The sequence below is a fragment of the Prionailurus bengalensis genome, chromosome B4 (assembly GCF_016509475.1).
Source record: "Prionailurus bengalensis isolate Pbe53 chromosome B4, Fcat_Pben_1.1_paternal_pri, whole genome shotgun sequence".
In the NCBI taxonomy this organism is placed as follows: domain Eukaryota; kingdom Metazoa; phylum Chordata; class Mammalia; order Carnivora; family Felidae; genus Prionailurus; species Prionailurus bengalensis.
Genome location: NC_057358.1, coordinates 94,330,131 through 94,354,961, shown reverse-complemented (window position 1 = coordinate 94,354,961; position 24,831 = coordinate 94,330,131). Strand labels below are relative to the sequence as shown.

Below are 24,831 nucleotides of genomic sequence, written 5' to 3'. Positions count from 1 at the left end.
TGCGGGGTACATTATGTTCACAACAGAAGATGTTTATTCTTTATACCATCACAACCTAAGCCCGTCAGACCGACAGAAAATTTGAGCAAAATCATGTTGAGGAAATACTTGTGTGACTAAAATTATAGTCTAAATAAAATGTTACCAGTAGTGCAAATGGGAAGCTTTATGAGGTTTTTTTTTTTTAACTAATTTTATTTTATTTTATTTTTATTTATTTATTTTTAAATACTTTATTGCCAAGTTAGCTAACATACAGCGTGTACAGTGTAGTCCTGGCTTTGGGAGTAGATTTCCCGTGGTTCCTCGCTTACATGCAACATCCAGTGTTCGTCCCAACAAGTGCCCTCCACAATGCCCGTCTCCCATTTTCCCCTCCTTCACAACCATCACCCGCATCAACCCTCAGTTTGTCCTCTGTACTTAAGAGTCTCTTATGGTTTGCCTCCCCCTCTGTTTGTAACTTATTTTTCCTTCCCTTCCCCTGCGGTCCTCTGTTAAGTTTCTCAAATTCCACGTAGGAGTGAAAACATGTGATATCTGTGTTTAGTTTTTTTTTAATTGAAACTTATTGCATACATTTCTACTCTGGGGGAATTTAAAACTTAAAATAGAAAAGCTAAAGGTTTTTGAGGCTGTATTTCCTCCTTTTCTATGTACTTCAGTTTGTTCTTTCTCTCCCGCATACTGATGAACGACTTCGTAGTATCATTGCTCTTACCGACCTTCTTCTTTGCAGCCACAGGACTCCCTTTGACCAAGAGAGATAGTAATTTGGCCAGCTGATAATTGTCAGAAATAGAATAGGAAGGGCTATTTTGCTGCATATCAAAATATCTGTAAAGGGACATCAGGGGTTTTATTTAAAAACCTCTAATAATTTTTCAGATGTGTCTTACAAGTACAACGTTATTTTGACAATGTATTTTTGTATCACCTAATGCTTCAGAATATGAAATAGTGGAAGACACATGACGTTTCAGAAGAATTGTCTCATTAGTTTATTTTTACTAATGTGAGTTTATTGCTGTTACTGCTGCAATAGCACTCTGAATAGCACTCAGAGCAGCTGCGTCGTGGCCAGAAATCCTCCATGGGGCCTCCACTCTTGCTTCAATATCTTGCTTATACCCCACAAAATTGTATGCACGTATTTTTGCTAAAGACCAAAGAGTGCTTACATTTATAACAATGATCAATCGTGCAAGTCATTCTTCATTTTTGTAAAGTTCAGCTATAAAATCTCGTCAAAATATCTTCTTAATCTTCATTGAAGGTATACCAACCACTATAGGTTGAATTTATCAAGAAAGTCAAACATACCTGTAGAAAATTATAGCATCATTCTCATGTCTACTAATCGTCCTAAGTTTTAAAATTCTATTCTAAGCAAATAATGATACTTAGCAAAAATCATGAGACAAAACCAGACCTCATTACTTTTGAGTATACCTCTTTTTATTTTGGGGTGAATTCGACAAAAATCACCATTTTAGTACTTTTTAGCTAGTAAACTTTCTACGGGGCTATTAGCTAAATATTTTTTCCTTTGACCAGTTGTTAATAATAACCACCACTTTATTATCGAAAAAGTATGACACTGTATGTTCAGTGGTTTTATATATGATATATTCTTTAATCCTCATAACATTCCTAACACATAGGCTTTATTGTCCCCATTTACAAGTGAGAAAACTGAGGCTCAGAGAGATTTAAAAATATGTTCCAAGTCCAAATTTGTAAGTGGCAGATCTGAGATTCAAACCTGGCTTTGTCTGACCTTCAGGTCTGTGCTTTCTGCCTTTAAATCCTCTTGGACCATTTCTATCTGAGTGTCGGAAACTGTTATGGCTGTGACTTGTCATTGGCATGACCTTGACAGGCCTGTGCAGCTGAATAAGAATAAGCTGAATAAGAATTTCTGAAACCTCCTCAAAGCTGAGGCAGGAACTCCAAGCCCATCCTGCACCCCAAACTCCTTTGTCACTACCAGCTCTTCATGCGCAATCTGACTGGTGGCTCGCTGTTACCCCATCATCCCTCTGCTTCCTCTATCAAAATTCTACCGACTCAAACAGGGCTTTTGACATATGTTGTAATGGATCTTTCCCAGGGATTTCTTCCTCCCTTGGAACAGCTGTACCATTCATTTATGCAAATTTCTTTGCGTTGCTTCTCCTTGTAGATCTCGACCATTACGATTACCCTGCCTTGGGACGTCTCTCCTGACTGCAAATCCCCTCCGTGTAACATAAATATCAATAATAGTTCCATTAAATGAACTTAGGTTTAGCCTAAGTTCATACCAGAAAATGGGTTTTGGTGAGATGCATAATATAAATTTTGATATTTGTATTATGCAAACACAAACCCACCAAATGCAGGAATAAAAATTTTTACTCCTTGTTGTTATGTGTTATTTTATATTTTAAATAATTGCGGGTTTTAAAATAAATGGTTATAATAGCCTTTGAAGTACAACACATATAATCAAGAATGTGCTAAGTAGCATACTTGTAAGATCAAGATGTCAAGGTTAGGGTTATAATTTAATCCTCATAATTACTTAACAACTGTAGTTCACTTAATCAAGACACCCTTTTTTTAAGTATACCTGATGAATAATGGAAAATTGGACTCTTTAATGAGTTATTTTGCTCTAAATCCAATGTATTCATCATATAAAAGTTTAAAATATAAAGTATTTAAAAATAAAAGTTAAAAAACATATAAGTAAATGGAAGTTAATAAATCCCACTGTCTAATGGCCAATAACATTTATGTACTGAAAACATTGGTACTTGAAACATTCAGCAATTAAAAAGCTTTTGAGATCTATCAGCTTAGGTAGAAAAAAGCATTATTGCTTCTTAAAAAAAATTACAATTATTTGTGCTTAATTGTTTGCACTGAATATCACTTGCAAAGCAGGTGCAGAAGTATAATATCATAAAGGGCTGTGCATTTTATTTTTGCTCCAGATTGTTACTTACAGGAGCCCAAAAACGTTACTTTGAAAAATTATCAATTTACTGTGACAGATATGCTGAACAAATTCCAGTAACCTTTGTGCTTGGTAAGTATAGGTCACACGCAGAACGCAGCCACACTGTCTCTGTTCGGATGACATCAATGACTCTGCATGGGAGTGTTTCTAAGCTGAGAGGCATGCCTGAAAAGCCGCTGCTTACAATCGAACCAGAATCATCCATAAAGTTTGCCCTCAGGGCTGCTTCCGCTAAATTAACACCAAACAAGTTTGAGGTAATAATTTGCTATTAGACAATCAAGCTTTCTCTTCACTAACTGCCCATTTTTGCCATCAATATTTGAATTCTAACACCCACTTACTGGGTGCTATGACATTGCCAGGCACAAATTACATTTTTTTTTTTTTTTTTGGAGGGCAAAGTCATAAGTATGGATAACAACATATTTTTACACCCCGATCCCTAAAGAGGCTGAAATTCTGCTAAAAGCATCAGTGTCAACAACATGTCTGCTATAAGAAATTGCTTTATAGCTTCCTGTTATTTTACAGGGTTTTATGTTACTCTGGTAGTGAACCGATGGTGGAACCAGTTTGTGAACCTGCCCTGGCCAGACAGGCTGATGTTCCTCATCTCCAGCAGTGTTCACGGAAGCGACGAACACGGGCGCCTGCTCAGAAGGACCCTGATGCGCTATGTGAATCTCACGTCCCTGCTCATCTTCCGCTCGGTGAGCACGGCTGTGTACAAAAGGTTCCCTACGATGGACCATGTGGTTGAAGCAGGTATTGTGAATGACTCTTCCCTCCACAGACTCCTCTCATCCTAGATGGGAACCTTCAAAATTCCTTTGAAAATGTCTTTTATTTATTCATTCAAAATGTCTTTTATTTGTTCACTCAAGGAACATTTATTGATTACCTACTATGTGCCAGACAGTCTTAAGAGGCAACGATGAATAAGACATAGTTACTGCTCTGGAGAAGTTTGCCAGGGCCATGAAGGAGGGGAAGCAGCAGTCAACCTTAAATTAAGTGGCCGAGAGTCACTGGCCTTTACATAAATATGCCAGAGTAAAAAGTATCATATTTTTAAAATCATCTTTAATATTGTATGATCTTTTCTTTTTTTAACGTTTACTTATTTTTTTTCCTTTTTTTTTTTTAAATTAATTAATTTATTTATTTATTGGGACAGAGAGAGACAGAGCATGAATGGGGGAGGGGCAGAGAGAGAGGGAGACACAGAATCGGAAACAGGCTCCAGGCTCCGAGCCATCAGCCCAGAGCCCGATGCGGGGCTCGAACTCCCGGACCGCGAGATCGTGACCTGGCTGAAGTCGGACGCTTAACCGACTGCGCCACCCAGGCGCCCCAACGTTTACTTATTTTTGAGAGACAGAGACAGAGCATGAGTGGGGGAGGGGCGGAAAGAGAGGGAGACACAGATCCCAAGCAGGCTCCAGACTCTGAGCTGTCAGCACAAAGCCCGACTCGGGACTCGAACCCACAAACTGTGAGATCGTGATCTGAGGCAAAATAGGAGGCTTACCGGATTGAGCCACCCAGGCGCCCCTATTACCTGATCTTTTCTAGCACTTTATGGTTTATCCATTTTCATAAATATTATTTCATTTGGATCCAAAAAAAAAAACCCCAAAAACAAGACACGAGAAAGGTAGGAAATAGATTCAGAGGGGTTATAACTGGAGCACCTGGGTGGCTCAGTCAGTTAAGCCTCGCACTTAGGCTCCGGCCATGATCTCGTAATTCGTGAGTTCAAGCCCCATGTTGGGCTCTGTGCTGACAGCTCAGAGCCTGGAGCCTGCTTCGGATTCTGTGTCTCCCTCTCTCTCTGCTCCCCCACCTCCTAGCTCATGCTCTGTCTCTCAAAAATAAATAAACACTAAAAAAATTTTTTGAAAAAAGAGAGGTTGTTACCGACCCTGGACCATTAGTAGAGGAGCCAGCATTATGATACAGGCTCAAAACTCCTAAGGTGAATGCTTTTCTCCAAACAGAAGTAGATTCTAGCGGGAACCAGGAAGGTGAGTTGTCATCCAGGCCGTGCGGGTATGTCGTCTCTCTCATGCCTCAGAGTAGATGCAGGTGTTCTCCCTGGTCCTCCAGGACACAGTGTGCTGAGAACAAGTCATGGTGGAAGGATGGTTCTCTTCGGTGTGTTAATATTTAGGAGAGAAGCGGTTAAAGCGGCCTTCAACGTGGAGCGCATTAAATGAGATCATTGCTGGCACACACTGAATAAAAATTGGTGGTTGTGCTGGGCCGTTGTTAGCAATCTGCCAGTTTGTTGGAATATAGTAGTGAATACGTAGACCATATAAAAACCGTGAGACGACTCTGCCTTTATACTGAGGACAGTCTCAAATTAGGTTGCCGTATCCCGTCTCCTTTTCTGAAATGTCCTTGAAAACGGATTTTTAAAAAAGAATGGTATTTGGGATTTTTTTTTTTTTGAGACCTTTTTGGCCTGGATTTGGTTTTGCCTCCTTAGATAAACAATATAGATAGTGACTCAGAACAAAGAAGGAGTTCAAATCCTTACTCCACCACTCACTAACTGCATGGGCTGCGTGATTTACTTAACCTGTTACGTTCAGTTTCCTCATCCATAAAACGCGCTGATGAGAACTTACAATACCACCCCACTCATATACCTCACAGGCTTCTGTGAGGACTAAATGAATTAATATTTGCACAGCATTCCGAACGGTACCTGGCACGTGGTAAGGACGCTCTTACTCTCAAGAATGAAATCACCCAGCACAATGGCATAACGTCACCCCTTCGCTCATTTTCGAAGACTCACTTGATGTGACATCCCGGGTCTTCTGGATCTCCTATGACCAGGTGGTCATGGAGGAGAGTAGAGGACGGTGTTGCGGTACAGGGTAAGACGTGAGAAAATAGTTCGGTCTGGGGTGTAGGCTAAGGATTCAGATAAAGGATACAAATGGCCTGGCATACACACAGGTCTGTGACGATATAAAGCCAGGAGGGACTTTTAAAGAATTACCTGTCACCCCTCCTCCGAATTTAAAAGCTGAATACTGTTTCAGAATGACCTAGTTGAAAATGCCACGTGATGAGTTAATTTTCTTACCCTGATGTCCTGAGGATCAAAAGCAGTAAGCGTTTCCACCTCTGAAGAAAGTCCTAAAAATGAGCAAGAAGGGTTTGACCTGTTCCAAATTGACGAGTGAGAGCTGAAGTTTACTTCGATGCACAAAGATGGTGTGTCGCTGGTCCCGACGCCTCCTTGGGAGAGAAGAGAGTGTGTTGGGACAGGAATCAGGCCGCCAGGCCCAACTCTCAAAGCAAATCCCTTCCAGCGTCACCTTCATATTCAAAGCACAGCAGGAGGAAGCCAGGATGGCTGGCGATGAAGAGGCCTCTGGGGCCTCTGGTCACAGCTGAGCTCAAAAAAGGCCGAGTCGTGCACGGTTCTGAGGGGCGAGTTGATATGGAGGACGAATAGAATGATGGGATTTCATTTCCTGTACATGTATCTTTCATAATGCCAAGGCTTACCCCTTGTCAAACTTGTGCAAATGCCTGTTTTGCACCTGTGTTTACCCTCTGCCCCTTTCCAAGGCGTTTGGAATATTGGACTCCTCTCTCCCCACCACCCACATCCGCGACCATTCTAAGCGAATCTGGAAGTATTCACTCCTTGATATGCATTTAGACAAGTGTGTCCCAAGGTGTAGTCTGCAGACCCACAGGCACTTTACATCTTGAATTCCTTGAGTTGTTTATTTAAAATGCATATTTCTGGGCCCTACCTCAGACCTGCTGGATCAGAACCATTGGCCGTAAAGCTCAGCAAACCTGCACTTAACCAGGCTCCTAATGCTGCTGTGTTAAACGCTGAAGTTTGAAAAGAGTGGAGTCTTTTCTGGGATGCTTATTTTTTTTAACCCCTTTTTCTCACCCCTGGGGTAAAAGGCTTTGGCATCCACTGAGTAATTCATTACTAATAGCAAAGAAGCAACAACTAAGAGAAGGGGGGAATTTGTGGTTTTGACCACACGAGAGGCTCCAGAATTGGAGAGGGGCATCACCACCAGTCTGTTCGGAGGCTGCCATCCAGGGCGCTTGAATCAGACCTGCATGGCCATAGTGGGCATCATTCTGACTTCAATCTCTCGCTCGGTTTATGTGGAGCCTCTGAAGGAGGAGAGAACTGATGGAGCCAGGAGGGGGCTAAAGCCTTTGCAGGTGCCTCTGGGGTCCTCTCGGACCTCACAGTGGGCACGTCCCCACTGCTCTCATAAGTAGTTTTTTTTTTCAAAAAGCAGAAAAGGCAGCTTGGGCCCCCAGGAACATAAAGTCTGTGTATCAGGCAGCGAGGCAGAGGGTCCAAGCCACTGCCCTCAAAGCTGGGGGACACGCCCCAGAGGCAGGGTCCTTCCTGACCGCCCCATGGCCCACCCCACGACTGGGCGCCCTCTCTGCCGACTGGCAGCACTGACTCACCAGACTTCTTGCTCCTTTCCCCAGCAGAGAGGGCTGACTCAGTCTGCACATGGGGCTAGTGTCCAAGCTCCGACAACTGGACACACGCCTCCGCCACTGTCTGACTGTCCTTGGCCTGTGCCAACGTTTCTGGGAAGAACAGGAAGTTCAGGCATGGCGGAAAATGTCTGGCAGATGTCCTGAGCCACAGCCAGGACACCTGCTCCGCCTAAGGGCAGACGGGGCTGGTGAGTGGAGCACAGGGGTCCCCGAGGAGTGGGGGCAAAGGCTGGAGGCACTGTGGAGGACACAAAATACCTACTTCTTGCCAGGTGACTTTCCTACATAGAATCACCTGTCAGAAAAAAGTACATGTTCTCAAACCTCAGTGCACATTAGATACTGTTCAAAATCAATATTGCCAAAAATGCAGATCCCAAGACACCACCCCCAGAGATTTTGACTCAGTAGACCTGGGGTGGTGTCCAGGACTGAATGTATTTAACCTGCTCCTAGAGACTTTGAGGCAAGGGGTCCCCAGATCACATTCTGAGCAAAATAGGCTTTAAGGCCATCGGAGTTTCCTTCTAACCTTTTCTTTGCCTTGCTTCAGGAAGGGTCCCTGCCACAAAGATTCAGGGCTGGCCAGGAGGAACTGAGTGAGAGGGCAGAGAGAAGGAAGATCAGCATGTCCTTCTGAAGCACCTGGCAACCCCTAGACCAGAGCTGGATGACCTGGGGCTCTCACCTGCTAGTCCCTAAACTTTCCTTGCTTTGAAGTTGGACAGTCAAGTTACATTAGCCTGGAAAATCAGAAGGACCAAATGCATGCTACTGGGGTAATGCATATGCTCTGATGCTACAGGTTAAATTGGTCAAATTAAAAATAAAATAGTTTTATTTCTGCTCACATGAAAATAGAAATAACAATTGAGTGCAAAATAGTATCAGTTACACTAAAAATTCCCTGAACTGGCCTGTCATCAGTTATTTACCAGAGGAGCTGTGACAGAAGAGTCTCTCTTATTTTGTCTATTGGCAACAAACCTGTCCTGGAAAATTCCAGTCATTCCAATCACCAACCCTGGAAGATGTCACTCATTCTAAGTCAAGTCAGGTGCACAATTCCAGACCTTCACCGAGTCAAGTGATGGCCTTAATTGGGTGTTTATGTTATGGCTTGAGACTGAACTGAAACATTTTATCTGGCGTTTCATGGTGACCAGGAAAAAAAAAATATTTCCCTTCAAAATTACTCACCAGAAGCACAAAAATAGGTAATGGGAAATTGTATGCATTCCTCTGAAAGAAATGTTACTAAAGCTGTTGTTACATCTGTCTTGCATTTGCTTATTTAAAAAAGATCTATTGAGTGTATATTATATGCCAAGCGCTGTGCTGAGCACGGGAACACAGCGAGAAGCAAGAATAGGTATGGTCCCTGTCCTCAAGAATCCGTAAAAATTACTATAAATCTTTTCTCACACGAATAGTTTTCAGAGACAAGGACAAATATATTTACGGCTAAACTTTATATCTCTGCATTGTATCTCTATTTCTCTAAAACAGTTTCCTTCTGTGTTTGGTGGCCAGTAAAAGTGGTCAGAAAAGAGTAAAATTTGAGGAAAGGGCACCCTTCAGTTTTCTTAAAGCCCTGGAATCTTAACATGATATTCCTCAAGCTTCTTCTACAATGAGGAGACCCCACCAGCAATTGTAGCAACACTTACAGTTAACAGACACTAATACAACTAACCAAGCTCTCAATTGTCAAGTGGCTGTTAAGATACAAGTTCTGCCTTTAGATGCACTGGTTGGAAGGCTAGCCCCATATTTAGCTCATGTAAGCTGTGATCTTCTCTCACTAAGTAAAATCAAATAGATGTTGTATAATATTGACTTTCTGCCCTGTGGTCTGCTGTTCAATTCTTCCAGAGGCATTCCCTGGCACTGGGGCTCCTTGGTCTCTGTAAGATCTCCAGCTGCTCCGTGCGACACAGAGATGATCAAGGAGACGGTGGTATTCACGGGTTGTGCCAGTTTTCGCTCTCTTGGCTGAACTTTTACAGGCTGAGTCAGTTACCCCTGTAGTCTCACATGATGTGCCCAGAACAGACAGAATGTCATCCTGTGAGTGAAACTTGGCTCACCTATGCACACTTGCTGTATATAGGAGAGAGAGTGCACGGTAGAGCTAGCCCTACTTGAGTTAATGCCACGATGGGTAGTCTCAGCTGGTCAGTGTTTGAAGGTTACACACAGTTCTAAGAATTGAATCAAAGCAGCCGCTCAATGTTTCTCAAACATTCACTGAATTATCAAAAGTACTTAATTTCTTTTAGATGTTTTTAGTGTGTATTTATTTTTTGACAGAGAGAGAGACAGAGTGCAAGTGAGGGAGAGGCAAGAGAGAGGGAGACACAGAATCCAAAGCAGGCTCCAGGCCCTGAGCTGTCAGCTCAGAGCCCGACGTGGGGCTCGAACCCACAAATCGCGGGAACATGACCTGAACCACAGTCGGACGCTTAACCGACTGAGCCACCCAGGCGCCCTCAAAGGTACTTTAAATTTAAATTACAGGTTCCCAGACAGCTGACGGAATCAGAATATCTGGGGCTTACGACCTAGGAGTCTCCATTTTGAACAAGCTCCCGGAAGCACTGCAGGATGTTTGACTCGGGCCAAGAATGCTAAAATGGCCAGCTTGCTGTGTATTCTGTGCACAAGGGTGAATGCTCCTAAATTTTGTCAGAAGCCGAAATCACTAGGGTTTTTTAAAAAATACTGATGCCTGGCTCCCACCCCCAGACAGTAGGATTCAATAGATGTCTGATGAAACCCGGGCATCAGGAGTTTTTAAAGCTCTCCAGACCGTTCTAATATGCAGCAAAGTTTAGGAACCACTGCACTAGAGCATATCTATTAACTCCTCCAGCTTCACCTGCAGACCGCCTCGAATCTATTCGTTCAGGGCAAATGTAATTCTGGGCCACCTAGATGGGTAAGCAGTTAGAAGCACTGATTTGGGCTATGTTATTTCCTGTGTGTCATGTGTAGAAGGCAGTGAACTACCAAATGGGATACTAATGTGGGGCCAGGGATATGGCTGAGTAGAGATGTTTTTCCCATATCAGAAAAAGAGAGGAGGTTCTATCTCTCTGTTCAGTATTACTCCCCCAGAAACTGATTTTACTCAACCAAATCCTATTTCAAGCTTTTCAAACTCTGGGCTGTAACTCATTACTGGGTCCTTAAATCATTTCAATGGCTTGCTAGCAGCATTTTTAATGGAATGGAATAGAATAGAACAGAGACGAACACTAAATATTAAAGAGCACATTATGTGAAAGAACCAATAATTGTTTGGGGAACCATACATATCTTACCGTGGTTCATGGTAAAAATAAATAAATAAATAAAAATAAAAAAATTCTGACATTCCGCCCAGGACAGTGGTTTCACAATGTGATTCCATCTCTCTCCCTCAATCTCATTTTACCTCCCTTTGATTTTCCCAGTTGACAAGGATTTCTAAACCCCTACCATTGAGTTTAAAGGAGAGCTATAGTTGAATCCGATGGCTTCGTTCCATTCATTTAGAAAGTACAGTACAGAGATGAAAATGAGCCAGGCACATTGCAATCTTCCTGAAAAAGCCATCTCTCTGGGAAGGGCTCAGATGCTGAACGCACAACTTTCTCTTACAGAAAGAACTGGCAACAAACCCATTTTGCCTCCAAGCTTTGAGATGCAGTGCTTTTAGCTCTTCTGCTAATAGAGGCTTATTTGCACACTCTGCTTTAACAGCTAAAGACACCTGCCTTGGCTTCAGCTGAGGCAAAATAGACCAACCATACAGCAGGCAAAATCTGTAAAGACTGGCATATTATCAGTGGACACAATTAGGCCTTTGGCTTGAGGGCTGTAACATTTTGCCTTAAAGGAGCAGATCTCACTTACTCCATCAAACCACAATTCAAGTCGCAAGTAAACACTGTGTGTGTGTGTGTGTGTGTGTGTGTGTGTGTGTGTTACCCTGGTTTGAAATATTAATATTAATATTAACCCAGGAGGTTTCCTGGGATAAGCAGTATGGAAATTGCCGAACAGAGCTGAACTGGCCAGAAAGCCAGAAGGAAAAGAGAGCAAGGAAGTTCTGGGCAGATACAACAGCAAGATGAAATAGTAATGCCAGGGGTGTGGACAGGGCCCGAGGGAGCATGGCATGGAGACTGACATATCAAGGTCATGGGGTTGTGTGAGGACCGGCCAGTTAACAGTGCTACCAAACTGTGGCGAATCAGTGCCTGTGGTTCACATAGTCCTAGAGATGAGGATTATGACCACATTCTGAAAAAGATCACTGGCCTGTGGTGATAATGACCTGACGTGCTGATGAGGAAAACCTTGCATTTCATAATAAATGTTCTTTCAATTGATTTAACCAACAATCTATAGATTTCCTTTTAATTGCCCGATACCTTGATTTTCAAAGAGAGGGTTTACTTTAGATGAGATGTGTGACCCTGCAGGGAATAACAAAGATCACCCTGCCTGTGCGCTCTTGCAGGATGCGTCAGTGTCTCGCCATTCATCTTTGGTATTCATCATCGTCATTAGTGTCTTGTCATTCATCTTTCACGGAGCCTAGCAAAGCACTCAGTACGTTTGGGCTAAAAATTAAAAACCACCAGCTTTCCTTGCTCTACATGTCCCCTCCCAATTGGTGGATGTGCTGTATGGGGGAGGACCTAACTCTGGCTTTAGTGCACGCGCTGAATAAACCCTCACTCGGCATGTTGCATTCTGCTAGCCAAAAAAAGAACTCACCAGCACAATTTGATCCATACTCCTGAATAAAAAATAACCAGAGGTAAAGTTATTCTTGGGTCAAATGACAGCGATTGCAGCCAGGATATAAATGGGGTAGTTTTTGAAAATTGCAGTAGAAATCCCAAGAATAAAACTGCTAGACAATTGACATGAAATCTCCAAGAACAGGCTTCTAGGTAAAGGGTGACCTGTTGCCTCAAATCTTTAAGCACAGAGCCAGGACAGGTCAAGTTTATTAACTTCTCGTAATAAGGCTTACTCACGCTTTGCAAGTCTTTAAAAAGAAAAAAAAAGCAGATTATCTGGATCATGCAAAAACTTGAGACACACTGAGAAATGAGAAGAGAATGATCAGGCTCATTGTTATTTTTGACAGCCGGAGAAAGTCCAATTCCTCAGGGATGGGCAGAACCACCACCCCCCCTTCTAAGCTAACATAAATAACCTGAGTATTATCTAAAATGAGTCTCGTGTTGGTAAATATTGGCTTTGTAGTTGATACTCTGTTTACTTCAAATACTGAACAAATAGGATCTTCATTCGGTGGGGCAGTGATTTTCAAATATTGCTGTGTGCTAGAATTTCCGGCGGAGCTTGGTACGTGTGTGACTGCCTGTATCCAATTCCATTAAATCAATCAGGAAGATTTTACATGGATGCTGATGCCCGGATTCACTGTAGACCAATAGAATCAGAATCTCCAGGGATAAGGCCAAGACATTGGTATTTGCTGAAAGTACCCACATGAGACTCTAGGGTGAAGACCTGGGTTGAGAACTTCAGCACTACTGAGTCCGATTTAGTAAGAAAGGGTGGAGCCTCACCCTTTCCACGTGTAATAGATGTCACAAGTGACTCAGGTACCCATGATCTGTGGGCCTTATTCTCAAAAACACTGACCTAGACCTAAGTTATTTCCAAAGCTCCATGAACCAGAGCACATCTCACTTCTCCTTTGACTTCTTTTCTGTTATAGTAACACCTCTGAAATAAAACTACATGGTAAAGAGGGTGGATTAGTTGAAGCGGGAAAATCAGATTCATAAATTGATTACAGATCATTAAAGATATGAACTGTGTTACACTGGGGCAAAAGTGATTTTCATCTGAATGTGTTAGAATTTCATAAGCCAATGATTACATTCCTCCCGAGACAAAAGTAACTCAAAATCAATATCTAGCAAAACTCAGTTTTTGAAAAAAGCATTAGTTCAGAAAACATTATTTGTACTAAATCATAATTAACATTGAAAAGCCCACTTAAAAAGTCAAAGGAGTAAGTACAAGGATAGTCATGGCATCATTGTTTTTGATAACAAAAAAATTTAAACAATTTAAAGGTCTACTCAAAAGAGGACTAGTTAAAATATCGTATAGAATTAACTAGAATGCAGCCATCAAAAACAATGATGCCACTCTCTATACGTTAACAACAACAACAAAAAAGATCTCCAAGATATAAACAAAAAATAGAAGCAAAGGGCAGATATGCATGTAGTAGAAAGCCATTCGCGTTCTTAAAAATTAAGCCTGTACAACTGGAAAGATACACAATAAATTCATTGTAGTGATTCCTTCAGAGAGGGAAACTGTGTGGCTGGGAAAATGAGAGTTACTTTTCCTATTAATATTCTTTTGGCCCTTTTGGATTTCTGTACCATTTGAGTGATTCAATCAAATTTTTTAAAAAAATAAAAAGTCAAGTGCAAACGGTAAGCTTTTAAAGTATATATTTGCATGAATGAACCCTGGCACATAGTAGATATTCAGTAAGTGTTTATTTCTTAAATAAACCTACTTAATTTCTCCTCTCAACTTTTTCAAATCTCTGCTTTCCTCGGTGTGCAGGTTGGAGGTGGGGTGGATAGCTAAAATTTCATAATATATTATGCCTTTGCACTTATCGAGTGCTAAGTATGTGCTAAGCGTTATGCTAAGCTCTCGACATGTTTCCATCATCTCAGGTAATTCTACAACATCCCTGGGAAGTAGATATTATCATCTTCCTTTGGCACTTGGGAAGACTGAGGCTCAGAAAGGTCACTGGAAGCTCAGGCAAACTGTGTTATACACACACATAAAGATTATAAAAATTATACTTTTAAGGTATATGCAAACCGCTGTGGGGACTACGAAAACAGTATGCTCTTGGCCCTTCCCATGGGTCTTGGCAGGCAAAACCTTTATGTATGGCATTACTACAATATAAGGCAACAGAGAGCACTGTGTGGGGAGCTTTGAAGGGGAGAAATTCCAGGGGAAGTAGAAGAAAGAAATCAAGGAAGCCTTCACAGGAGGGGTCCTGATTGATCAGGACTGTGAAAGGAGTGAGAGCAGTCAGGAGGAAAAGTATGTGATTCACGGGTTCCATGCTATACTAAGTGCGTTGTATGTGGTAACACCTTTTACTTTTTTAATCCTAACATTTCTAAGTATCCTTGTTCCCAATTTTAGATGAATAAACCAAAACCTAGAGAAGAAACTTTCCCCAGATGTTCTAGTCCACATTTAATGTCACCTTACTTTCTACTGGCCATCTCTATGAGGGATTACCAACATGTCTTGCCTTATGTATTACTGATATAAAACTTGTGTGTGTGCGCTCGCACAAACGCATTCCTTATCTCTAATACAAGTATAAACTACTTGAGGCAAGAACCATCATTTTATATATTTTTAATATTCCCCTCATTGTATGCTCACATACTAAGCATGAAAGTATTTATGGTAATGTATTAGTACTAAGCTAATTCTGTAAAATTGAGCTATCTTTATTTTGTGCTAAAGGTTTTATGACGGCAGATGAAAGAAAATTATTTGACCACCTCAAATCTCCTCATCTGAAATATTGGGTTCCATTCATCTGGTTTGGAAATCTTGCAGCTAAAGCCCGGAAGGAAGGTAGAATCAGAGACAGTGTTGATCTGCAATCACTGATGACTGTAAGTGCATCACAAACCACCCATAAGAGATGCTAATCAGAGACCAACAGGGACCTGGATGTAGCAGGTCAGACCAGGATGTGTCTGCTTTGTTCATGCCTGGTTCCAAAGGAACCAGAAAGACTGGGCTAGTATTAGAACCCTTAACATGCAGGACAGGGGTAGTATACAGGTTTTGACTCAGGTTGATTGGGAGTGGTTTCTTAGAAATTCTGTCTAAACAGAATTTGGCTTTGTCATGGGCTCTGTAAGAAAGTGTCCCTTAATTGATTAGCAACAGCTGTCAAGGGCTCTGAATGACCTGGTGTCCACATGGCATATTTATCATCCCCCAGGATCCTAGAGTAAAATCTGGAGTAGAAATAAACCTGCCCACTCAGTTCCCCCAAACTAGAAGTTCCTGAGGTTAAGCCAACTTGTCAGATGCTCCAGGAAACAAAATTCTGTTTTCATTAAACGAAATAACCCTGAATTCATCTGAGAAACAGATTTATGGAAGGGCTAGATAGATATGTCCTATGACAGTCTCCTGCCTGGATTAGGCCAAAAGGAGTGAATGATATAAAAATAGCTCCCAAATTAACATAACTCTTTTTCCCAGGCTTATATAGTAATTAATGTGTGATAAAGGAGAAATCAGTAGATTCAAGTCCTTTCCATTCCAGACAGATATTTTCTGCCAATATAAGTGTGCTAAAGTCCTCATTTGTGGGGGAGAAAGGTTTAGGAGGTACTTCTTTTTTCCCCAAACTCTATAGTAAGCATGTTTTCAAAAGAAGTAGAGAAACAAACAAACAAATCTGCTCTCCATATAAATTTACCAAAATGGATAGAAATCACTTATTTAAAATACTAACCCCTGCCTTCCCATCAACACTTTGGACCAATATACATGTTGGAAATCATGGATTCAATAGAGTGGGCGACAGTTCTATAAAGTCCTCATTTATTTTAATATTTTTTAAAAATATCCATCAGTCTCCATCCTTTTTGCACTGTTGAAGGGCGTTGATTGTCATTTTCAGGATTTTCCTTTTGGAATAGCCTTCAGAACCAATTACCAGCCTTACAAAGTCAGCCTTGTCCTTTTACAGACATGTTCATAAAAGACATGGCCACGTTATGAATCCCAGGAAATATTTATTGCCACACGCATCATTTAGTAAACCATGTTTTATCTGTTTCTGGCTTAGGAAATGAACAGATACCGCTCTTGGTGCAGCCTCTTATTTGGTTATGACTGGGTTGGGATTCCGCTGGTTTACACCCAGGTATAAAATACTTTGCACGTGTGTTGTTTGTTCCCCCACCCCCACCCCAAGTTAGTTAGTTAGTTAGTTTGAAAGAGAGAGAGAGAGTGCAAGGGGGGAAGGGCAGAGAGAGAGAGAGAGAGAGAGAGAGAGAGAGAATCCCAAACAGGCTCTGTACTGTCAGTGCAGAGCCCAATGCGGGGCTTGAACTCACGAACCATGAGATCATGACCTGAGCTGAAACCAAGAATTGGATGCTTAATCGACTGAGCCACCCAGGTGCCCCTGCATGTGGTTTTTAGCTACTTGCCCACTTAGGCACTCTGGCCTGCTGTGGGGGTCCAGCGCTGTGTTCTCACTCAGACTTCTCTCTGTTGCAGGTTGTCACTCTGGCTGTCTACACCTTCTTCTTTGCCTGCCTGATTGGACGCCAGTTTTTGGATCCCACCAAAGGCTACGCGGGGCATGACTTAGATCTTTACATTCCAATCTTCACTCTCCTACAGTTCTTCTTCTATGCAGGATGGCTCAAGGTAGCCCACCGTCTCTGTGCCTGAGACCTGCTCTGTAATCTGTCATGTTCTGTCCTTTGCACCCTGGTCCTTTACTGAGTCACTCGCTCATGAGCGAGTCAAAGGTAGATTTAAGATTTAATCACTCAGAGATGTTATTACTTGTAAACTAGGGATTCAAGTGATGTGGTGAGTACCATATTGCAGCAATCTAAGCAAAGACGTTGCAGTAATACTCTTTTACGGCCAGTAATTTAAGTCTTTGTGTGCTCCCATTAGGATTATAATAATGTAATTAAAGTAATAACTGTGACTTCACTGATATTTTATGCCACAATAAGCAAGTAGGCAGAGTAAAAGAGAGTAAATAAGAAGCCTTGTGTATCAGAGTTAAGTATTCGTATTATATTATTATCTTGGTTCTGTTCAACTCTGTAAATAGTTAACTGTGATTCTCCGCAGTCCCACTAGCTGTCCCCCATTAAATGCATCCCATTTTCAAAACCAGAACCGTGGGGCGCCTGGGTGGCGCAGTCGGTTAAGCTAAGCGTCTGACTTCAGCCAGGTCACGATCTCGCGGTCCGTTGAGTTCGAGCCCCGCGTCAGGCTCTGGGCTGATGGCTCAGAGCCTGGAGCCTGTTTCCGATTCTGTGTCTCCCTCTCTCTCTGCCCCTCCCCCGTTCATGCTCTGTCTCTCTCTGTCCCAAAAATAAATAAATGTTGAAAAAAAAAAATTTTAAACCAGAACCGAGACTCAGAAAATGATTCAACAGAATCAAAACCAGAAACACCAGGATTTGTGACGACATTTGGTTTGCCAGGAAATTAAAAACAGGTCAGAGCAGTGAGGAGGACTTGTCCAGTCATGGGTGCAGAATTGTATCTGCTCCAACCCCCGCCCCTCCCGGCGCCCCTTACCCTTCCCTGGATGCACAGGTAAATACCAGAGCTGGAGCCTGGTAGTGAATGGAACACACACACACACACACACACACACACACACACAAAGACAATGGCTAAATCAAGGTAAATGAAATCTAATGACAGTTTGAAGATGAATAAAATCGAATTTTCAAACTTTTGACCTTTTGGCCAGCCACATGTTGACATGCACCGTGGAGGCCTTCCAGGCGGTGGCAACATTTTCCCTGCCAGTGCCTTTACCTTCACTGGTTTGAATCTTAACCAGGAATGATAAATACGTTGACATTTCAAAAAGTAAAAGCATGTCCTTTATAAATGGCAAAACTATTTTCAACCAGGTGATGGTAATTCTTAATTATTTTTACGCATTTAAGACAGAGAAAGAGCAAGAGAGACTAATAGCTCTCCTCTCCCATTAGTGAAAAAAGTAGACTCTAGTTTTATAAACAATAAATCACTACAAATGGCCCAGGTGCCCAATCATTCTAGTCTTTTATTGCCCTTTCCCCTGAGTTGTGCTAAGCTTCTTATTCTTTGCTTTGTGTCTATGTAAGGTGTTCGACCAGCCTGTTAGGAACAGTTACCAGTTCCTGCCTTGGGAAATGCCCACTAAAATATTTTTGGGTCGAGCACCAGGTGTTGTATGTAAACACTGAATCACGGGAATCTACTCCCAAACCGAAAAGCACACTGTAGGTTAGCCAACTTGACAATAAGTTATATTTAAAATTTTTTTTTCAACGTTTATTTATTTTTGGGACAGAGAGAGACAGAGCATGAACGGGGAAGGGGCAGAGAGAGAGGGAGACACAGAATCGGAAACAGGCTCCAGGCTCTGAGCCATCAGCCCAGAGCCTGACGCGGGGCACGAACTCCCGGACCGCGAGATCGTGACCTGGCAGAAGTCGGACGCTTAACCGACTGCGCCACCCAGGCACCCCTATATTTTAAAAAATAATAAATAAAATATTAACATTCCTTTCCTTTATAAAATATTTTTAAAGGCAAAATATGAAAATACCACATTAGCTCCTTTAAGAGATAGTCCTAGGAGAAGTGTTTTCCCACTCAATGGATTGTATCTCAATTTCTAAGCAGCTGTTTTATCTTGTCCATTCCAATATTTATAAATATTTTCAAAGTGTAAAAATCCCATCTTAACCTTATAAACAGTATATTAGTTACCTGCTGGAAATGAAGCCTCCAAAAGAGTAAAGGATATTTTTTGAGAAAATCAATTCTGAAACATAGGTATCATTTTGAAAGTTAAATGTAGACTCTCATACTATATGCAGGACTGATCCCATAAAAGTGAAATTCTGGTTATAACAAGAATATTTTCCAGGACTCTTCAGTGGCCCACTTAGGGAAAATCTCAGGCAAGGAAGGATAGACAGGCCCTGGAAAGGACCTTGACGTGGATGTCGCTGTGAGGCTGACTGATTCTGGGCTCAGGCCCTGCCCAGTCTGGGGAACTGGGGCAACGTATCTCTCTAAGTTGACTGTTCTCAACTCCATCCACATACTAAAATCTCCCGGGAGTTTCACCAGGTACTGATATCTCAGCTCAACCTCACACCCATTTAATTAGAATCTCTAAGGGAGGAACCCAGGCATCAAGTTTTTTTAAAGCCTTCCTGGTGACTTTGATCTTCATCCAAGGTTGAGAACAACTGCTCTAAGTGGTTAGTGGTTAGACTTAAGTCCTAAAAAATAAGTAGACAGAATTTCTACAAAATGGTCTCAGAACATAGAAATTCAACTAATCAATGGTGTCTTTATTTTATACACTTTTTTCCCATTTAGACCGATTGTAAAATCTCTCTTTCTCTCTCTCTCTCTCTCTCTCTCTCTCTCTCTCTCTCTCACACACACACACACACTAGATAATAAAAAGCAAGAGATTTAAAAAGAATAATAAAGGAGTCATATTTGACATACAAATCTCTTACCAAGAAGGCTATTCAATGCCAGAACATGGTTAAGATCATTTCATATTGACCAACTATTAGAAAATATACGGTAAGACGCTGCCTCAACTTTTCATAGTGGGGAAAACTGACCCACCAGATAAAAGTAAATCCTTTAGAGTAAAACAAAGTGAGACAAATTCCAGCTTCATAACCCCCCAGCTCTCTGACTTTTCATTCAACAGTTGGATCCAATAATTGTGAAAACTCCTTGACTTATTTTCTTTCATTGTGCTCTCTGCTGTTTTCCCTTCCTCATGGTTACATTTTGTCTCATCACTTGGGCCCTTGTAAGTTCCTTAAGCCCCCAGGCTACGTCGCCCTGGAAGTGCAGCAAACGGTGCCTTGCACCTTATCTGTGCTCCTTCGACATTCACGGGTTTGATTTGTACCCGGACATCAATCATTTGGCTCCTACATGGCACAACTTCTCCTGAAGGGCCTGTGCTGTCACCAGCTGAACAGACAGGTCCGCTGGAGAGCAAACCCACGCAGGTGCCTCGCTCGTGGTCTGAGAGCAGTGTCGCTTGCAGGTAAACATCAGTGTCTGTGGAGCCACCCACTCCTTTCTGGGCTTCATATTATGAAAGTGGCAAAGGGCATCACCTCCGTCACCTTTAGCTTGCATTCCTAGCTTTCACAAGCATCACGATGGACCTATTCTATGTTCTCCACCGCAGGTAGCTGAGCAGCTTATCAACCCTTTTGGAGAAGATGATGATGATTTCGAAACCAACTGGTGCATTGACAGAAATCTGCAGGTTAGAGGAGCTTTTCCTTCCTTTACAAACATGAATAATGAATCATTTGTGACGTTTCAGATCTGAACAGACTCTGACGACAGGCCCCTGAACTTCAGAGCTGCAGCCACAAAGAAAGAGGTTTGGCTTTTCAGTATCTTGCCTCAGCTCCTTTTGGAACTTCACAGGTCCTGGGTCTCAGTTGCAGTGAAGTTTAGTCCCTTGTAAATAGAATTTATTTTTATTTTTATTTAAATCCAAGTTAGTTAACATATAGCATAGTTTGGGAGAACTTAGTGTTTCATCACTTACATACAACACCCAGTGCTCATCATAAGTGCCTTCCTTAATGCCCATCACCCATTTAGCCCACCCCCCCCCCACTAACCTCCCCTCCAGCAACCCTCAGTTTGTTCTCCGTATTTAAGAGTCTCTTATGGTTTGCCTCCCTCTCTGTTTTTATCTTATTTTTCCTCCCCTTCCCCTAGGTAGAATTTCAAGCCAGTTTTCTTTGTAAGTTTATTAACTTTACACAGCCTCTTCCATCATACTGCAGAGCAATGTTTTAATTCATTCTTTAATCTGGTTTCTGTTGCCACCCAAGTGAGATTAGCAGGGACAGACAATGGCAGCCAGAAGTGATCTGGTGTGAGTTCCCAAATCCATGTCATGAAGTTCCCTGCAGTCAGATGTCCAAGCAGCTGGACACTGGAAACGTGGGCCATACCAGCCTATGTCTCAAACCTGACAGAACTAAACCTAATGGACCCCAGGACCCTTACCCCCAAAGCATTATTCCAGAGAGGTTTTTCTTAAAGAATCAGCATGAGAGAATTTTCCTTCCAGGCAGGACTCTCTTCAGACCATTCTCTGTCCTCACAGATAAGGAAAGAACTTCAACTTGGCTACTTGCTTCAGGCCCTTGGTCAGTTCTTAAGCAGGTTCAAATGTTTCACTATGTTTCACTGTTGGTTCACAAACTGGCCGCATACCTAGAGGGCTGGGAGAGATGGAAGAAAGAAGCCACTCCAGACTGGTAGGTGGCAGGTCTAACAAGCAAGGGAACTGACCTACAAGGCTTGTTTGGGGCGGCCACAAGACAAGTAGATCTCCATGCCCACCTGCCAGAATTGTAAAAGTTTATACCAAGGCCTTAACTGGGTTCAGTCACACTTTCAGTCCAGATGGTCTCAATAATACATTGCTCTCTCAAGGCTGTGTCCTTGAAATGGCTCCACTGTGAGAACAGTGAGCAGAATGTACATTCCCATGACAGGGGAGGGGTGGGGGTAAAGGGCCTCCTGTAGCCTGGGTTCAGCTCTCAGGTCAGCAGAGGTTACATCCTCTCCATGACCTCCTCCAACAATCACATTGTCAATCTATCAAGGAGGAAGTATAATGGTTAGGACACTTGCTCTTTGTAAAGATTGGATTTGCAGGTTAATAATTTATTCATGCATTAGTTTGTCAAAGTCAAGAAGAGAGACCACTATATAGCCCCAACCAGGGGCACCTGGGTGGCTCAGTCAGTTGGGTGTCTGACTTCAGCTCAGGTCATGATCACATAGTCCGTGAGTTCAAGCCCCGTGTCAGGCTCGGATTCTGTGTCTCCCTCTCTCTCTGCTCCTCCCCTGCTCATGCTCTGTCTCTCTCTGTCTCAAAAATAAATAAATAAAAAATGTAAAAAAAATTTTAAATGTTTAAAAAAAAAATATATATATATATATATACACACACCCCAACCAGTATAGACCTGCTGATATACGTATCCAAACAAACAAATAATCAGGGCACATAAGAAATGATATCAATTACAGGGTGCCAGGGTGGCTCAGTCGATTAAGAGTCCAACTCTTGATCTCAGCTCAGGTCTTGATCTCAGGGTTGTGAGTTCAAGCCCCATATTGGGCTCCACACTGGGCTTAAAGCCTACTTTAAAAAAAAAAAAAAGAGGGCTCCTGTGTGGCTTAGTCGGTTAAGCATCTGACTTCAGCTCAGGTCATGATTGTGCGGTTTGTGGGTTCAAGCCCCTCTGGCTGTCAATGCAGAGCCCACTTTGGATCCTCTGTCTCCCTCTCTCTCTACTCCTCCCCCTCTCGTGTTCTCTCTCTCAAAAATAAATAAACATTAAAAATGATTTTAAAAAGAAATGATATCAAGTATAAGTATGTTTATGGAATCAACGGAATGGGATATTAAGAATCTTCTCCTTCCTATGATATCTGGAATTATGAGGTTGCTGTAAGGATAGCCACTAGACAATGCGGTAACTTTGAACCAAGAAGGAAAAGGAGTCTCTCTCTCCTGCCTCCTAGTAAAATGTAGCTAGCTCCATTCTGGGCATGTGGCTTGATAAACCAAGTCTGGGCAGTTTTATAGCCCCACTTAACCCCCATTGCCAAGTGCCCTCACGCAATAAACATGTGCAAGTCTCTGCAATGGTCCTGGTTACAGCAAATATGAACAACGGACATTTGTGTATTTACTCTCTCAGACTGCTCCATCCTGCTGCAAATCCCATCCACCCATTGGAGCTTACTCTCTGTCTTTATACAATCCACATCCAAATTATTCTAACAATAAAACAATGATTTTAGGTCTCTCTTTTAGCTGTGGATGAAATGCACATGAGCTTACCCAAGATGAAGAAGGACATTTACTGGGATGATTCTGCTGCTCGACCACCTTATACACTGGCAGCCGCTGACTACTGCATACCCTCCTTTCTGGGGTCAACAGTCGAAATGGGGTGAGTGCATTTTTTTTAATCATCAATATTTAGAAAATAAGTTGGTCACTGTTCTGATTTTTTATGCTCTGGTCTTGAACTCACTTTCACGACAACTCTCAATTGGTAACATCTTATTTCAGATGTTCAGGTATAATTAATACGCCTGAGGAAGTTTGAGAGCAAAGAGACTATAGCTTCCGGTTTAAATGTGGTGTGTGTGTACACGCAGGCATGTGTATTTGGGGGTAATTTGCATTTCACCTTGTTTTTATACCACAGAAAACTTTTCCAATAGTTGTGAAGTTATCCTCTTTTTTCCTTCCGATTTGAAAAGTAGTTTATTCAATTATATAATCATTTATTACTTAAGACATTCATAACTGAATGTATTTCCAACAAGTGTTTATGAGGCGTATACCACATGCAGGCACTGTGTTAGACTACTTGGAGACAAGCAAATCCTAAGGAATGAGATAAGTTTTCTCTAAGATTTTAATTCAACTATGTTTAGTAGACAAGTCGGTCTCTGTTCTGTGGTTTTAACATAACAATCTGTCCCTATGTACTTAGCTTTAAATAAATGGGCTGAGGCCTGAAGTAACTCATGCACACTTCTCGAATAATTTTATTAAATCTGATAATGTATTTGATTTTGGAGAAATGTGTGAATGTGGGGGAAGTTTAAGTATTTTTGCTCAAGGCAGCTGCCACAGTTTCCAAGTAACTTAAAGAGAAGACTGTGGACAAATTTAGAAAAATAAGGAAAACCCCCTTAAAAAAGAGGAAAACTTTTGCAGGATTTTTCTTACAACTTGTGACAAAACTGTGGTTTGCTGTTGAGACCAGCTCTTGGCAGATTTGTGAGGCAAGTTCACGTCCTGTAGTTGCTACCTGGGACCTTCTTTCCTCTCTCCCACAGTGTTCAGCCCTCCTGTTTCCCAACCACGAGGATATCCAGCTTCAGCCCTATTCCCACAAGGCTTCACTCTTGGCTGAATGTCTCTTGATCCTAACAGGTCTTCAAGACCCAAAGGAAAAGATGACCAAGTAGAATTTCAGGAGTGGGGTCAAATGATGAGATGATTTAGGAGCCAGGAGATTTGCCTGTTGTCTTCAAAGCATACCTGATAGAAGGTTGCACACCCAGGCTAGGCTCGCCTTGGCTTCCAGATGGCCCGACAAGCCTGGATTCTCCTGTGTGCATCCCAACCCCAGCTGGTTGCTCAGTCTCCACAAAGAGCAATTTACTGTTGTTCGCCCAGTTTGTGGCGAATATCGGCAGTTTGTGGTGGCAGTTTCATGGGTTTTGAAATCCTTCTCGATTTTAAAAATTAATAGATGCTTTTCTGTGGATTTGTTCTTGGATAACTCAACAGGCTTTAACCTTTCTCTCCCTTCCCATTACTGATTAATGCACAGAATTGAAGGTCTAATTTGTAAGAGAAAAGAGACTAGCACATT

At 42.0% G+C, this 24,831-nt stretch overlaps 1 protein-coding gene across 2 annotated transcripts in view; it reads left to right on the top strand.

The window, feature by feature from the left end:
• Positions 1–24,831, top strand: part of BEST3 (bestrophin 3) — a 40,503-nt gene that overhangs the window by 2,643 nt on the left and 13,029 nt on the right. The window contains exons 2-8 of one of the 2 annotated variants that reach the window (XM_043564982.1): positions 2,982–3,076; positions 3,542–3,775; positions 15,089–15,243; positions 16,437–16,514; positions 16,874–17,026; positions 20,580–20,660; positions 23,237–23,388. In XM_043564982.1, coding sequence (XP_043420917.1) covers positions 2,982–3,076; positions 3,542–3,775; positions 15,089–15,243; positions 16,437–16,514; positions 16,874–17,026; positions 20,580–20,660; positions 23,237–23,388 — 948 coding nt within the window. Of the gene's footprint in view, positions 1–2,981; positions 3,077–3,286; positions 3,776–11,175; positions 11,346–15,088; positions 15,244–16,436; positions 16,515–16,873; positions 17,027–20,579; positions 20,661–23,236; positions 23,389–24,831 lie in introns of those variants that run through there. The other variant, XM_043564981.1, reaches the window with a different exon arrangement.